Below are 14,901 nucleotides of genomic sequence, written 5' to 3' on the forward strand. Positions count from 1 at the left end.
GCCCTAAGCTGGCTAGGTATCTGTACAAAAATAAAATGATAATAACATAGCATTATTAACGTTGCGCTATTATCATTTTATTTTTCCTTTGAACTCAGTGGAGCGACGCTCCTCCACTGTAGCAGAGGAGACCCAGTTGGGTTTGACAAAACAGAGAAAGTATGTGGGTCTAAATTTATGCAAGTTGCGAGAATGCTGTTTCGGGGGCCAGACCAATGGAATCTTTAATTGTGATTTCACTTTTTTTCTAGTGATTGGTTACTTCTTGTGTGCCACATGCAAGATGTCAGGGTAGAGGGTCAGTATACATGGATGGCTAGTTGTACACTGTCTACGACTCACACCAGCTTGGCCTAGACACTGTAATTGGATTTGTTGTAGAATGAAGAATCTTCAAAAAACACCCCACAGGAATATGCTTCATAAACATTCTTCTTTAACATTGCCCCCTCTCACTGCCTTGCTCCAGTGCTTAATTTGTTAGAAAAGAAAATGTATGTGTCTAAAGTTTCCCTTAGGAGCACACCAATTCACTGTTGAATGCTGAGTTTGCCGAATGCAAAGGCTGTCCAGTCATAATTCCAATGTATGCCCCTTCATGCCACCATCCTACACTTCCTATTGTTTCACTCTCTCTTGATTTATTTTTTATCCCTGATATCACCATGTGTCTCTTTTTTCCTATCTCCACTTCCTCCTTCTTTCTCCTTTTAATGCCTTTCTCTTGATCTGGGTCAATGACTGATGAAGACTAAGCACCAATCCCAAAAAAGAGTTCCGGTACCTATCACCAGCAAACATCAGCACAAATTAAACATTAGCTCTCTCCATGATTCCGTTTGTTTTCTAACACTTAGCATTCTGTGTGTCACCATTGAAATCTTCTTTGCACCTGACTAAGAGCCTGATTTAGGCTCTGGTGGTAAGCCCATCATCCTCCAGGGGAGTGGGGGTAATGATCTCTGCTATCGAGGCAGACTATCGCTGGGCATATTTTGAGACCCCCACCTGCCTGGCAGAGATCTCCATGCCTTCAGAGATACCACCGCCATGCTTCATGCGGTCTTTCAGTAACCTTTTTTTCATTACAAAACAAGCACTATGCAGTGGAAGACTTCCACTGGAGGAAACATTATGACCCACCTGACTCTCAACAGAGCGAGTGGACCATCATTTTGGCAGACACTGTTCTATACCACGTTTGTGGCAGAATACAATGTCTACCAAATTCAAAATCAGGCCCTTAGTGTGGAGGTGCCCAGTGCACTCCTAAGAGTACTAGGCAGAATAACCACTCTAAAGGGACTAAAATGTGCCAATTAAGGTCTTCATTTTATTGAGCATCTAAAAGTATTCCACTGTAGGCCGGAACTGCTGGCGAGACAACTGATTGGGAGCATTCCTCTAACATTAAACATTATATTCCTCAGCGATCCCTGTTGTTCGGAGCCGTTGGTGCATTTGACTGGTCTGGGGGTCTTCTGCGGTACAGCACTGAGAAAGCAGACGATAAGTATGAGGTGGCTTTTCTTAACGAGTCTTGGGAAAATGCACACTCTGCCAAATACAGCTACTTAGGTAAACAATTTACTTGTTTTTAATATTCATTCAACCGTTGTGGACGATGTATATTTTAACCATGCTTTATCCATTTGTGAAAATCTTTTTTGTTCTTCCAGGGCAACATTACACAAAGGTTTTATCAGTGCAGCACAAGAAACAAATCCATTTACACTATTTGTGTTACTTGTGTGATTTTGAATTCAGCTAGCAGGTGTTACTCTAGTCAATAGTACAGAATAAAATTGATTTCCTCCACCTGTAGCCCATTTACTTCACCAAAACCACATAACTATTAACACTCCTGGCAGCCATAAAGGAAGATATTGTTAAGGTTGTAGCCATTCCCCAACATTGCTAGAGATGTGTCAGTAGAAGATGGGGAGGGATGGGGATGTCACACCCTTGGGGATATTCACACGGGCTAGGAATTTATAATCCTTAAGGAAGCCTAGGAGGCATTTGGGGTTGATCCATGACCATTCCTGCAGTATGAGAAGCAGAACATTTCTTATTTAGTAAGTGAGCTCATAATTAAGTTCCAGCATAGCAAAATTCAATAAGCATATCACATAGTGAAAGTATTGAAATCTTTGTTAACAATTATTGCATATAAATGTTCAAATATGGCTTACTACTAAAAGTTTGAAAATGCTTACATCTAATTTATTCTCAAAAGTCAATATAAAATGTTTGTGTTAGGAAATCTACGACCCTAATAGTATGAAGTATATATACTGAAAGTTTCATTTCATTTGTATAACATATTGCACTTTGTTGTTTCATTGTCCAAATCGTTTTTTAAATCATGTAAAGATTAACCAGCTTTTATGCGGAAACATGGACAAATATCAAAGGATAGTCTGTACAAGACCGACGGGATAAATCCCTGATAGTCAGACCACACTAGGACACAGATCTGGACGCTCCATTGGCGGAAAGTGAACAAATAGTACCAAGTGCTCAGGGGCAGGAGGTTTCTAACAATAAAAGTTTCAAATTAATGCGTGTTAATTACCCCAACCAAACTTAACTTAAAAACAGTAAAATTAAACAAGATGTATCCGCATGTGCCCTGTGTGTGTAATAGGTGTGGAGCAATAAAGGCTGTATTCCTTCATTGGACATGGTTGTGCACGATGCTGCAACACTATTGTAACACATTGGAGTGGGATTGTATCTAAGATGAAAAAAGTGATGGGTGAGCTTGGATGGTTGTGTGTGGCAGTATCTTTGGGAAAATATCGCCAAACCAAAAATTAAAGAAAGTTCAATATATATTTGTGCTTCCGGCCTTAAAATTGGCCAGACGGTGAAACAAGGACTGAAGGAATGAGTTGGAGTTGGCTTAGTTGAGGAACTAATAATGTGAGAAGTCAGGACAGACACTCAAGCTCCACATGACAAAGCAAGAAGGTGGCGGCTTGGTAACTTTGGCGCACACACACTCAGTATCAAATGTAATAAACATAAATAATACATACAATGACAAGTAAAGCGACTGAGTGCTCAGCGATGAAGAAAAAGACAATGTCCATATACAAAAGAAACAATCTCAAGCACTCCAACACCAGTCATAAATCTTCATATGTTCTTTATTCGTGAGTTAAGGTCAGCATATTGTAATTTCCACCATACGCTAGCCAACACGTGTTTTGTCACACTAGCACTCCGGTTGAATTCATCAGGGCTAGAATAGTAGTTAATATAATATATTACAATACAATCTTACATCAAAATAATACATGTAATGCCTCCACCATGTTCCCTTCAACTGAAACAATAATACACAGGGAAGTATAAATTAAAAAAGGCAAAGTAAGAACTGGAAATTTACATAAACATTATGGGCCCGCTTCACAGAACTAATCTGAGACAAAAACCTAAACGTACTACTTTTGGTATTCACAGAAGGCATTTAGTAGTAGTAAAGTTAGTTTACTACTACTAAATACCTTCTGTGAATACCAAAAGTAGTACGTTTAACCAAAAGTAGTAAGTGCATTCTGTGAATAGCAAAAGTAGTAAGTTTAGGATTTTGTCTCAGATTACTTCTGTGAATCTGGCCCTACGTGGGTAAATAAGCATTCCTAATTAGTAACCAAGATATCCAGATTACAGCTATAGGTGAGGTCAATATCCACATTTATTGCTACAAAAATATATCAACAATTAACACCCAAAAGACAAATTATGCAAGAATAGCACAGAAATTACCTACCTTATTAACTTAAAAAGTGGCATGAGAAATAATTGTTCCAAAGATAAACAAAGAAGATTGCTTTCCTCCAGGCAGAGCTAATATTTCAGGTATAGGGGGACCAACAGAGAGGATTTCACAGTTTGTTGCTATATTCTTATGACCATATGTGTTTAATTTACCATCTTTTGTTAGGGACACTAAACATGTCCTTAATCTTTTATGTGATATTTCCTGGGGAGAAGGCATACTATTGGCCACTCTAGTTGATGTGTCTTTATGTAGAAATATCTTGCATGATTTTGGCTTACAAGTAGTGAAACATTTTCTCAACAAGAGACCCACTGAATCATTATCACACATGTGTGTGATATTACACATGATTCGTTTGATTTTTTAGAACAATGTGTTTTATATAATGGACATTGGTACCACAAACATGACACTTCAAAGTTGAATGTACAGTAAGGAAACTTCTTATAATTCAGTGTTACATGCATCTAGTGCACACCTGAGAAATCAACTGATGGATAATCCTTTTGGAGAAATGGTATGAGCTAGAAGAAATAGTTTGATTGTGAATTTAAACAGAATGTTCATGATATTGTGCAGAGGTTTCTGATAAGAGGCTATGATAGACAAACAGGGACATCTACAAGTGTTAAAGCTATGTTATGTTATGTTATGTTAAGAGTACTTGTATAGCGCATGGCTGCCCCAGCAACGGGGCATCCCAGCGCTCAAGAACGGGTAGCCGAGGTGAAGTGTTGCTAGCCAGACGGAAGGACAGCCAGGTATTATCTGTTTCTAAATGCCTAGGGGGCAAGAACGCCGCAAGCCCAACTTTTAAGTGCCTGATGGATGAAAACTGCCAGGTTTTGATCTGTTTTCAGAATGCCCAATGATCTTGTGATCTGCGTGCCGTGGTTGGAATAGAGTTCCATAGGGCTGGGCCAGGGCCCTAAATGAACGCCCCCCTCTGCTCCTGCGCACCCTAGGAGTGCATGCCAGATGCAGATCTGCAGAGCGCAGAACTCACGTTGGGGCATATGATGTGCAGAGCCCCTGCCATGTAGGATCTTGTGAGTGGTGCAGAGAGTTTTAAACTGAATTCTCTGTTCGATAGGCAACCAGTGTAAGCGAGACAGGAGATGGGAGGGATGACAATGCTTAGGGAGGGCGACAAGAATGCGGGCAGCTGCATTCTGCGCCCTTTGAAGTCTCTTCGTGACAGTTTTATTTACGCCAAGTAGCAGTCCGTTACAGTAGTCAAGACGTGACAGAACCACCGATTGAAGGATCATTTGACGGGTAGAAGCGTAAAAAAAAACCAAAATGGGTTTCAGACCACGTAGGTGGCCAAAGCATGTACCTGCCACTTTTTTGGCATGGAGCTCAAACCAGAGGGAGTTGTCCATCAGGACCCCTAGATTCCTAACTGCGCTTTTCGGTTGGGGTGGAGTGCCCAGTGCAGCGGGCCACCACTGGTCGCCCCATTTATGGGGATCCCTGCCAACCAGAAGCACCTCCGTTTTTAAAGAATTAAGTTGGAGGTAGTTTTCTGCCATCCAATCAGAGATAGCCAAGACATCTTGGTGAAATTTTAGTTGGTCTTGGGCTGGGTTATTGGTGAAAGTGAATAGCAGTTGCGTGTCGCCCGCGTATTATATCATATTGATCTTCCGGGCTTTGGCCAGGAGGGCCAAAGGGCGGACGTGCATGTTAAACAACGTGGGGCTCGGAGCAGAACCTTTGGGGACACCACTGCTGAGGGGATAGGTACTGGACATATAGGGAGGGGCGTGGATCTGAAAAGAGCGATCGGATAGGAAATACGCAAACCAGGCCCAGGCCTTACCACTGACCCCGATCTCCCAGAGTCGTTGGAGCAAAATCTCATGGGAGACCATGTCGAAGGCCGCACTCAGATCGAGTAAGATCAGTGCCGAGGTGTTGCCCTCATCCAGCGATGCCAGCAACTGCTCTGTGACTGCCAACAAGGCGGATTCCGTACTATGCTTAGGCCGGAACCCGTTTTGTGATCTGTCCAAAATCTCATTGGCTTCCAAATACTTGGTCAGAGTGATATTAACGTGGGATTCCATGACCTTTGCCAGGTAAGGAAGCAGGGAAACTGCCCGGAAATTCTCTGGTAGAGAAGCATCCAGTGTAGGCTTTTTCAGTAAAGGAACAACCATGGCATGTTTCCAAGATTTGGGAATTACTGACGACTGGAGCGATCTGTTGATCAGTTCCCTACCCTCCAACATGATACAGTCCTGTAATTTCCTGAAGGTGTCCGGTTTTACTGGATCATCAGGGGAGCCTGATTTCACCTTAGCTGCCAGAGTTTCCAGCTCTTTGAGGGACATAGATGGTAGGACTTGTAGGGAGTAGGGGAGATCAAGTGGGTGGTTGGAGGCAGCCCTTCTGGAGTCGAGTGTATTGTAGATGCACTCTACTTTATTGATGAGCGTGCCAAAGATTCGCAGTGCAGGTTGGTAGATATGATATTATTAGTTACTGCCGGGGGATTTGTCATGTCATTTATGAGAGATTAAATGGTTTTGGAGGGATTAGGACTCAATGTGATCAGATTGGTGTAGAATGCGGCTTTGGACTTTTGTACAAGTTTGTGGTAAGCTTTGATAGCCTGCCTATAGATCTTTTTAGCTATGGGGTCATAGGTACGCCTTCAGGTGCGTTCCAGAGTTTTACAGTGTTTTTTTCCCATCATTAGGTTCTCATTAAACCAGGCATGCGATTGTGTTTGCTTGGCGCAAGACAGTTTCTTAGGGATGCAGTGGTTAAGTGAGTTGTTAATCCAGCCCCTATATGCTCTATCTGCTTCCTCCAAGTCGATGGGCCAGGCGGAGCAGGATGATTTTAGACTGGACAGAAAGCTAGATACGTCTAGTTTGTGTCAGTGTTGTTTCATAGAAGGCAGATGGGAGATCTGCTGAGGGGGCACCAGCTAGCCTAAGGCACATATGGATAAGAGAGTGATCCGTCCAGGTTAGTGAAAGGAGGGCGTGGACTTTGAGAGAACGGATATTAGAAAATACTGGATCCAGTAAGTGGACTGCGAGATGTGATAGGCCCTCTACTAGTTGAGTTAGTTGACAAGCGTCCATGTCTCTTAGAAAGTTGGTAATCTCCTGGGAGTCAAGGCGGTCCAGATGTAAATTAAGATCGCCTAAAATGCTAAAGTTGGCTGTCTCTAGGGCCAGGGTAGATGTGGTAAGAGCTAGGGCTTCCTGAAAGGTCCTGTCCGTCACTGGAGGACAGTAAATGAGAAGCCCAGAGAGAGTGAAGTTGTGTGATAAAGTAATTTTGAACAGGGCACATTCGCAATCAGAAATATCGTAGGGTGAGACAGTATATAAGGGAAATACCTTTAGGGATACATGTAACAGTAAGCCTAACACCCAGGATACAATAAGACCCATCACATCATATGGTAGGGAAGTTGAGAAACTCAGTAAGATTTTAAAAACACATTGGCATCTTTTGAGGGTATATAACATGATTAATGGTTATATTTACCCAAAACCCAGTATTATTTTTAAAGGGATATTATCAGTCCTAGTTGTCCTGGCTCTTCAAATGTTGTACCCTGGTGGTTTCTAGTTACAAATGGCTTTTAAAAATGTGGTCATTGTCGAGTTTGCATATTAGCAAAGGACAAGATTACATCCTTTTTCTACAATAACTTTTGAAATTAGGAATAACATAAAATGTGGTACCAAATTTGTGATATACATCTTGTTGTGCAAATGCCACAAAATGTATGTTGGTAGTACTATCCGTCACCCTTGTTGGAAAGAAAGGAAAGGGTAATTTACAACAACAAGTAAAAGTTAATTTGCTTTTTGTGCTTAACTTCTCTACTGCAACCTTTTTATTGCAGATTAAAACATATCCACATGAATACACATCATAAACAATGTACACCCATTATGAAATCAATCTCTGTCTCACTCTAGTTAAACAAATATAATTTATTATATAATTAGAACATACACCTCTTGTTTATGTTAAAAATACATCCAATAATTAAACATCCCCTATTACATTCTCATACTGTTCAGATACAAGAATCATTTCCTGTTTACACCAAGGTGCCGATTACGATCCGGTAAAAACCGGGTACGAACCGTCGGTCGGAGCGTTTTCTCCGTCCGACTCGTACCCGGTTGTAAAACTTTACAAACATGGAATTACGATTCGCACGGAAACACCATTTCCGCACGAATCGTAAAAAACACCGACCGACGAAAATATACATACGAATGTGATCCGGGAATGCTGCGACGTGACATCGGGACGCTTTCAGGCAGCGTTTCACGACCCAGGAAGTACGATTCGAACCGACAGCAGTCCGGACGGCAATATTTTCCCGGCACCCAAAAAGTGCCGGAAAAGCGAAGTACGCCGCGAAACGACCAGAGTAGGTGGCCCGGTACGCGCCGTACCCCCCCCCCCAGCCCCCGTATGTACGCGCCGACCCCCCCCAGCCCCCGTACGTTCGAGTCGTATCCCCGTGTATGTACACCCGTGTACGTGTCGAACCCCACCCGTGTATGTACACCCGTGTACGTGTACACCCGTGTATGTGTCGAACCCCCCCGTGTATGTACACCCGTGTACGTGTCGAACCCCCCCGTGTATGTACACCCGTGTACGTTTGAGTCGTACCCCCACCCGTGTATGTACGGTGCGCAGTACGCACCGTACATACACGGGTGGGGGTACGACTCGAACGTACACGGGTGTACATACACGGGGGGTTCGACACGTACACGGATGTACATACACGGGGGGTTCGACACGTACACGGGTGTACATACACGGGTGGGGGTACGACTCGAACGTACACGGGTGTACATACACGGGGGTTCGACACGTACACGGGTGTACATACACGGGTGGGGGTACGACTCGAACGTACATGGGTGTACATACACGGGGGTTCGACACGTACACGGGTGTACATACACGGGGGGGTTCGACACGTACACGGGTGTACATACACGGGGGGGTTCGACACGTACACGGGTGTACATACACGGGGGGTTCGACACGTACACGGGTGTACATACACGGGTGGGGGTACGACTCGAACGTACGGGGGCTGGGGGGGTACGGCGCTACGGCGCATACATACGGGGGCTGGGGGGGATTCGACTCGTACATAGGAGGGCTGGGGGGAGTGATGGGCGCGTATGCGGGCCCATGTCTCCATGGTTGCTATGGGAGTTCGGTGCGGACGGTGTTTTTTCCATACGGTTGTAACATCGGACGCACGGGATGGATCGTAATTCCGCGGTCGGACTTCACTTTTCACATTTGTACGGTAAATCGCCCGTGGACGTGTCGGACACATTTTCCGACCCGAGGACGTGTGGGGAATAATTCCCAATGCGATTCGTATGGACTTTTCCCATGCGAATCGTAATTGGCAGTTTGTACGGCACTTGTACGATTCGTACGGTAAAAAGACCGGATACGAGTCGTACGGGGATCATTTTTACCGGATCGTAATCGGCACCCAAATGTACTAATTAAAACAGAAATCTCTCGACAGGGCGTTTCAGTGGACACTGATCTAGTTCACACCACCTTCATCAAGACGGTGGTTAGACAAAATATCGAGTTTTAAATATCGACCTACATTAATATCGAGTTTTTAGTATCGTAGGGACAGAATATCGAAGTCAAGAAAATCGTTGACCAGAATATCGACCCCAAGGTAAGTAATATCGTTTTTTTAAATATCGAAGTAAGTAATATCGAAGTAAGTAATATCGCAAGCAAAAATATCGTTGTGAATAATATCGATATTTATTTGTGTGTTATGTATTTTAATATGTATGTTATATGTATGTTAAACATTTTTGTAATGTATTTTAATAAATTTAAAAATAAATGTTTAGAAATTAGTAATTTTGTTAAAGTAAATTTAGCGTTTTAGTATCAGAGCGGGTTGTGGGTTTATAGGGGAATAGGGTGGGAAGTAATTTAATTATAATTAATGAATTAATATGTTTTCTTTAATTGGTATTTATCATTAATTAATTGTCCATTAATTGTTAATTGTAAATTATGTTTATTAATTAGTTAATTATATTTGTTATAATTATTTTTTATTAATTTTTATTTATTGTCATTGTAAATTAATTTATTGTTAATTACTAATTAATTGGTGATTTATTTTTATTAATTGATTAATTGATAATTAAATTAATTATGTGATTTTTTATGTGTAGTGGGTTGTGGGTTTATAGGGGAATAGGGTGGGATGTAATTAAATTAAATTAATTAATGATCTTGTTTTTTTATTGGTATTTATTATTAATTAATTGTTAATTGATTATTAATTGGTAATTAATTGTTATTACTTAGTTAAATATATTATATATTATTAATGTATTAATAATTATTATTTGTTGTTATTGCTAATTAATTTATTGTTAATTAATAATTAATTGGTGAATAATTGTTATTTGGTAGTTAATATGTATTAACTAGTTAATTTGTAACTATATCAATTATAAAGAAAGTATTAATAATTGTTATTAATTGATTAATTGATAGTTAAATTAATTGTGTTTTTTGTATGTGTAGTGTGATGTGTGTTAAAGGGGGAATAGTGTGGGATGTAATTTAATGTTATTTAGTTAAATATTTATTTTAATTTATTGGTATTGATTAAAAATTATTTAGTAAATTAATTATTAATATGCTATTTTTTAATAACAAATTATTTAATTCATTATTATGTTCATTTAATCCCTACGCTATCCAGCGCTTTCCCAACTGTTGCACTTACTGGAGTGGGAATAGTAATTTTTACCCCTACGCTATCCAGCGCTTTCCCTACTGTTGCACTCTCTGGAGTGGGAATAGTAAATTTAATCCCTCTGCTATCCAGCGCTTTCCCTACTGTTTCACTTACTGGAGTGGGAATAGTAATTTTTACCCCTACGCTATCCAGCGCTTTCCCTACTGTTGCACTCTCTGGAGTGGGAATAGTAATTTGTACCCCTACGCTATCCAGCGCTTTCCCTACTGTTGCACTCTCTGGAGTTTGAATAGCAATTTTTACCCCTACGCTATCCAACGCTTTCCCTACTGTTGCACTCACTGGAGTGGGAATAGTAATTTTTACCCCTACGCTATCCAGCACTTTCCCTACTGTTGCACTCTCTGGAGTGGGAATAGTCATTTTTACCCCTACGCTATCCAGCGCTTTCCCTACTGTTGCATTCTCTGGAGTTGGAATAGTAATTTTTTCCCCTATGCTATCCAACACTTTCCCTACTGTTGCACTCTCTGGAGTGGGAATAGTAATTTTTACCCTTACGCTATCCAACACTTTCCCTACTGTTGCACTCTCTGGAGTTGGAATAGTAATTTTTACCCCTATGCTATCCAACACTCTCCCTACTGTTGCACTCTCTGGAGTTGGAATAGTCATTTTTACCCCTACGCTATCCAACACTTTCCCTACTGTTGCACTCTGTGGAGTTGGAATAGTCATTTTACCCCTAAGCTATCCAACACTTTCCCTACTGTTGCACTCTTTGGAGTTGGAATAGTAATTTTTACCCCTACGCTATCCAACACTTTCCCTACTGTTGCACTCTCTGGAGTTGGAATAGTCATTTTTACCCCTACGCTATCCAACACTTTCCCTACTGTTACACTCCCTGGAGTGGAAATAGTAATTTTTAGCCCTACGCTATCCAACATTTTCCTTACTGTTGTTTTTTTTGGAGTTGGAGTAGTAGTTTTATTCTGTCTGATATTTAATATGTTTTGGATTATTTTAGCTAATGTAATATATCATTAGTAATAAAAAAAAATCTAATTAAAAGTACATTTTTAAATTTGTTATATGTAATTATTTAATTTGTATTCATGTTATTGTTTTATGTGTATAGATGTATTGGTAATTTATAAAAAAAAAAAAAAATTCTAAGTTACTGAAATAATTATTACAAATAATTATTAAGTAAGTATATATATCATATATTATATGTATATGTTTAATTAATGTTTTATTAAATTATATATATTAATTATTAATTTTAAACATTATAAAATATATTTAATTATGTTTATTTTATTTATAAGTATTATTTGGTTTATTTAACATAATTTTTAAAACTAAAGAAAAAACGATATTAGTTAATTACGATATTTTTGACATCGATATTTTAATTTCGATATTTTTGTACTTACCATGTTGTAGATAGGATGTCGATATTCTTGACATCAATATTTCTGCTCCGATATTATTGTAGGTCGATTTCTAGTCCTTCGATTTTTTGACACTGATCCCATCAAGACATATTTTAAAACAAAGACTATAGGAGACAGAGAAACATAATTACTAAACCATTCCTTTTCATTTTATTTATTTATTTATTTCAGTTTTTTATATATAGCGCTGGCTAGACCCGGAGGAATCAGAGCACTTTACATAAGGTTCCACAAAGTTAGAAAATTACATAAGTTACAAGTTACATCAGTTACTAGAAAAACATTTCAGGAACGTAGAAGATGAGACAAGTGGAACTTAGAAGGGAAAGGGTGTAGGGTAAAGGGGTAGGAGGGAAATAGGATGGAGAGACGAAGGAGAGTCTGCCCCAAAGTCCGGCTGGGTAGGTGACGGCCGAGAGGGAAGTCCACAGCCCATCTCCTCTATAGCTATCAGGTAGCTCCACCGGTCATCGGTCAAAATAGCTAGGTCTCAACGGGAAAACATTTAGAGAGCATATGGGACAAGATAAATGGAGCATAGGGGGGAAAGAGGGTAGGGTAAAGGGGTAGGAGGGAGAATACGACGGAGAGATGAAGGAAAGTCTGCCCAAAGTCCGGCTGGGTAGGTGACGACCAAGGGGGAAGTCCACAGCCCATCTTCTCTTTAGCTATCAGGTGTGTAAGGAAAATCTAGATAAATTGTTCTTGTATTAAGTGGCTTGGCTATTGGTTTTCTGGGATATGTTTGATTCATTATTAAGTTATTGTACATGGATACTTGTTTGGGATTTAATCTCTTTTTACTTGGGCAGATCTTTAGATCAAAAATGATCAGAATGTTGGTTTCACTTGTTTCAATGCATCTTGTGCCAACATTTTTTTTAATATGGTATGTTTTTAAAAGTGGATGATATAAGTTGAGATGGACTATTTTCAACAGATATGACTATTATTTTGCAGTGTTTACACATCTGAGTCAGTATGATATTTGCATACATGATTTGGAAAGTTTCCTATAATCAGGCAAGCTCCCTGTAATTTGCACTTGGTAGATGTAATTAGGGTGATTCTTTAAATAGGTGTTTACTATTCTTGCATAATTCATCTTGTGAGTGTCAATTGTTGACGGTGTGTCACATCCAAATATATGTTTTGTAACAATAAATTTGAATATTGACCTCACCTATAATTATAATCTGGATATCTTGGTTACTATTTTGAAATGTTTATTTACCCATATAATTGTTATGGAAATTTCCAGTTCTTACTTTCTCTTTTTTAATGTATACTTCACTGTGTTTAATTGTTTCAGTCACAGGGGACATGGTGGAGGAATTAAATACATTATTTAGAAGTAAGATTGTATTATAATATATGAATTACTGTTTTAACCCTAATGAGGTCAACTGGAATACTATTGTCCAGAGATGAAACACTTGTTGGCTTGTGTATGGTGGAAATTACAATAAAGATATGCTGACCTTAGCTGATAAATAAACAAACATAAGAAGATTTCTGACTGGTGTTGGAGTACTCAAGCTCTACAGGATTGGTATATATTGGGCCAAACTGATAAAAGATTTTGTGGAATGATAGAAGACTTCAGAGGTGATTGGCTCAAGTACATAATCTGAGGAATCTAATAGGGGTGTGATAATGCTTCAGTACACGATGACGTTCAATAAATTACTGTGCTACTATTGGTGAGTATTGCAGAGTTTGAAGATGGTTGATGTTTGTTTCTTGAGATATGATCTTTACAGAATCTCATCAGTGATCCAGAAGAATATATACGTGGGATGTGGGGCCTGGAGTAGAGGAGCAACTACCATATCAATGTAATATCTTGGTGTGAAGAATGTAATACAAATTTGTTGCTTGTTTGAAATCATAGCACAATGTTGGCTATAAATATGAAAAAATCTATATTTAAATAAAACTATTAACACTCCGAGATACACATATTATAGTATAGTCTCACTCTCCAGATAGGACAATGTGAGCCTTCATGGTTTACTCCCCACACCTAAGTCATGATCAGGGATGGTTGGGATGGCTCAGCAAGCAGGTGAATAAGAAAATGTAAGCAATGGTTGGTGAGTAGTTATGGGAGTGTTTGGGTACTGGAGTGTAAGGCATGTGCAGGCAGATGGTGTATTGACTAGCATCCTTGCCCTAGCATGCAGGATGAGGCATGGCAGCACCTGGCAGAGGAGAGAAGGATTTTCAAGTTGGTCCATATCTGAGGCATATGCCCCACTTTCTCCTGCAAGAGAGTACTGAAACTTCACTCAGTGTACAGGATTTACATACACTCACCGCAATCCGTTTTACCTGGAATTAACATGACACTAAGGATAAAGGACCACAGAGAAAAGGTTGAGCACACAAATGTCTCCAACTGGATATATACTTTCAACATCTTACAAGTTAAATTGTCTAATTTGATGAGGGCAATGGGGTTCAATGTCTAAACTCATTGTATCGTATCACTGTTTGAAACTATTTGTAGTGTGCCACTGGTAATCCTGACAAGGCTTGGCTAATGTGCAATTCTAATTGTATTGATGCAGCCAACCCAGAGCACTAGCAGCTAGACATAGAGCCAGGAATGCAAGGCCAAATGTCTACTAGCCTAAAACCAACAACATTAAACAGACCCCAAACGTACAATTCACTATCACTGCAGACGCTGCTAAGCAGGGTTATCTTGCAGATATATTTGCAAATGGAGTAGGCACAGGGCAAGACACCTGAGGAAGCAATGCCGGGACAAGGCAATAGTACAGTTCTGGACAGACAGAAGGCCAAGGAACGGCAACTCAGATGTTGGAGGTGATGCTATTAGGGATAGCCCCCTGGAGGGATTTTAT

The 14,901-nt window shown here is 40.0% G+C and overlaps 1 protein-coding gene across 1 annotated transcript in view; it reads left to right on the forward strand.

Annotated features, from left to right (window-relative positions):
* Positions 1-14,901, forward strand: part of ITGAE (integrin subunit alpha E) — an 847,690-nt gene that overhangs the window by 501,142 nt on the left and 331,647 nt on the right. The window contains exon 13 of the mRNA XM_085649316.1: positions 1,431-1,578. Coding sequence (XP_085505442.1) covers positions 1,431-1,578 — 148 coding nt within the window. The remainder of the gene's footprint in view (positions 1-1,430; positions 1,579-14,901) is intronic.

This window comes from Triturus cristatus, chromosome 3_2, assembly GCF_964204655.1.
Source record: "Triturus cristatus chromosome 3_2, aTriCri1.1, whole genome shotgun sequence".
In the NCBI taxonomy this organism is placed as follows: domain Eukaryota; kingdom Metazoa; phylum Chordata; class Amphibia; order Caudata; family Salamandridae; genus Triturus; species Triturus cristatus.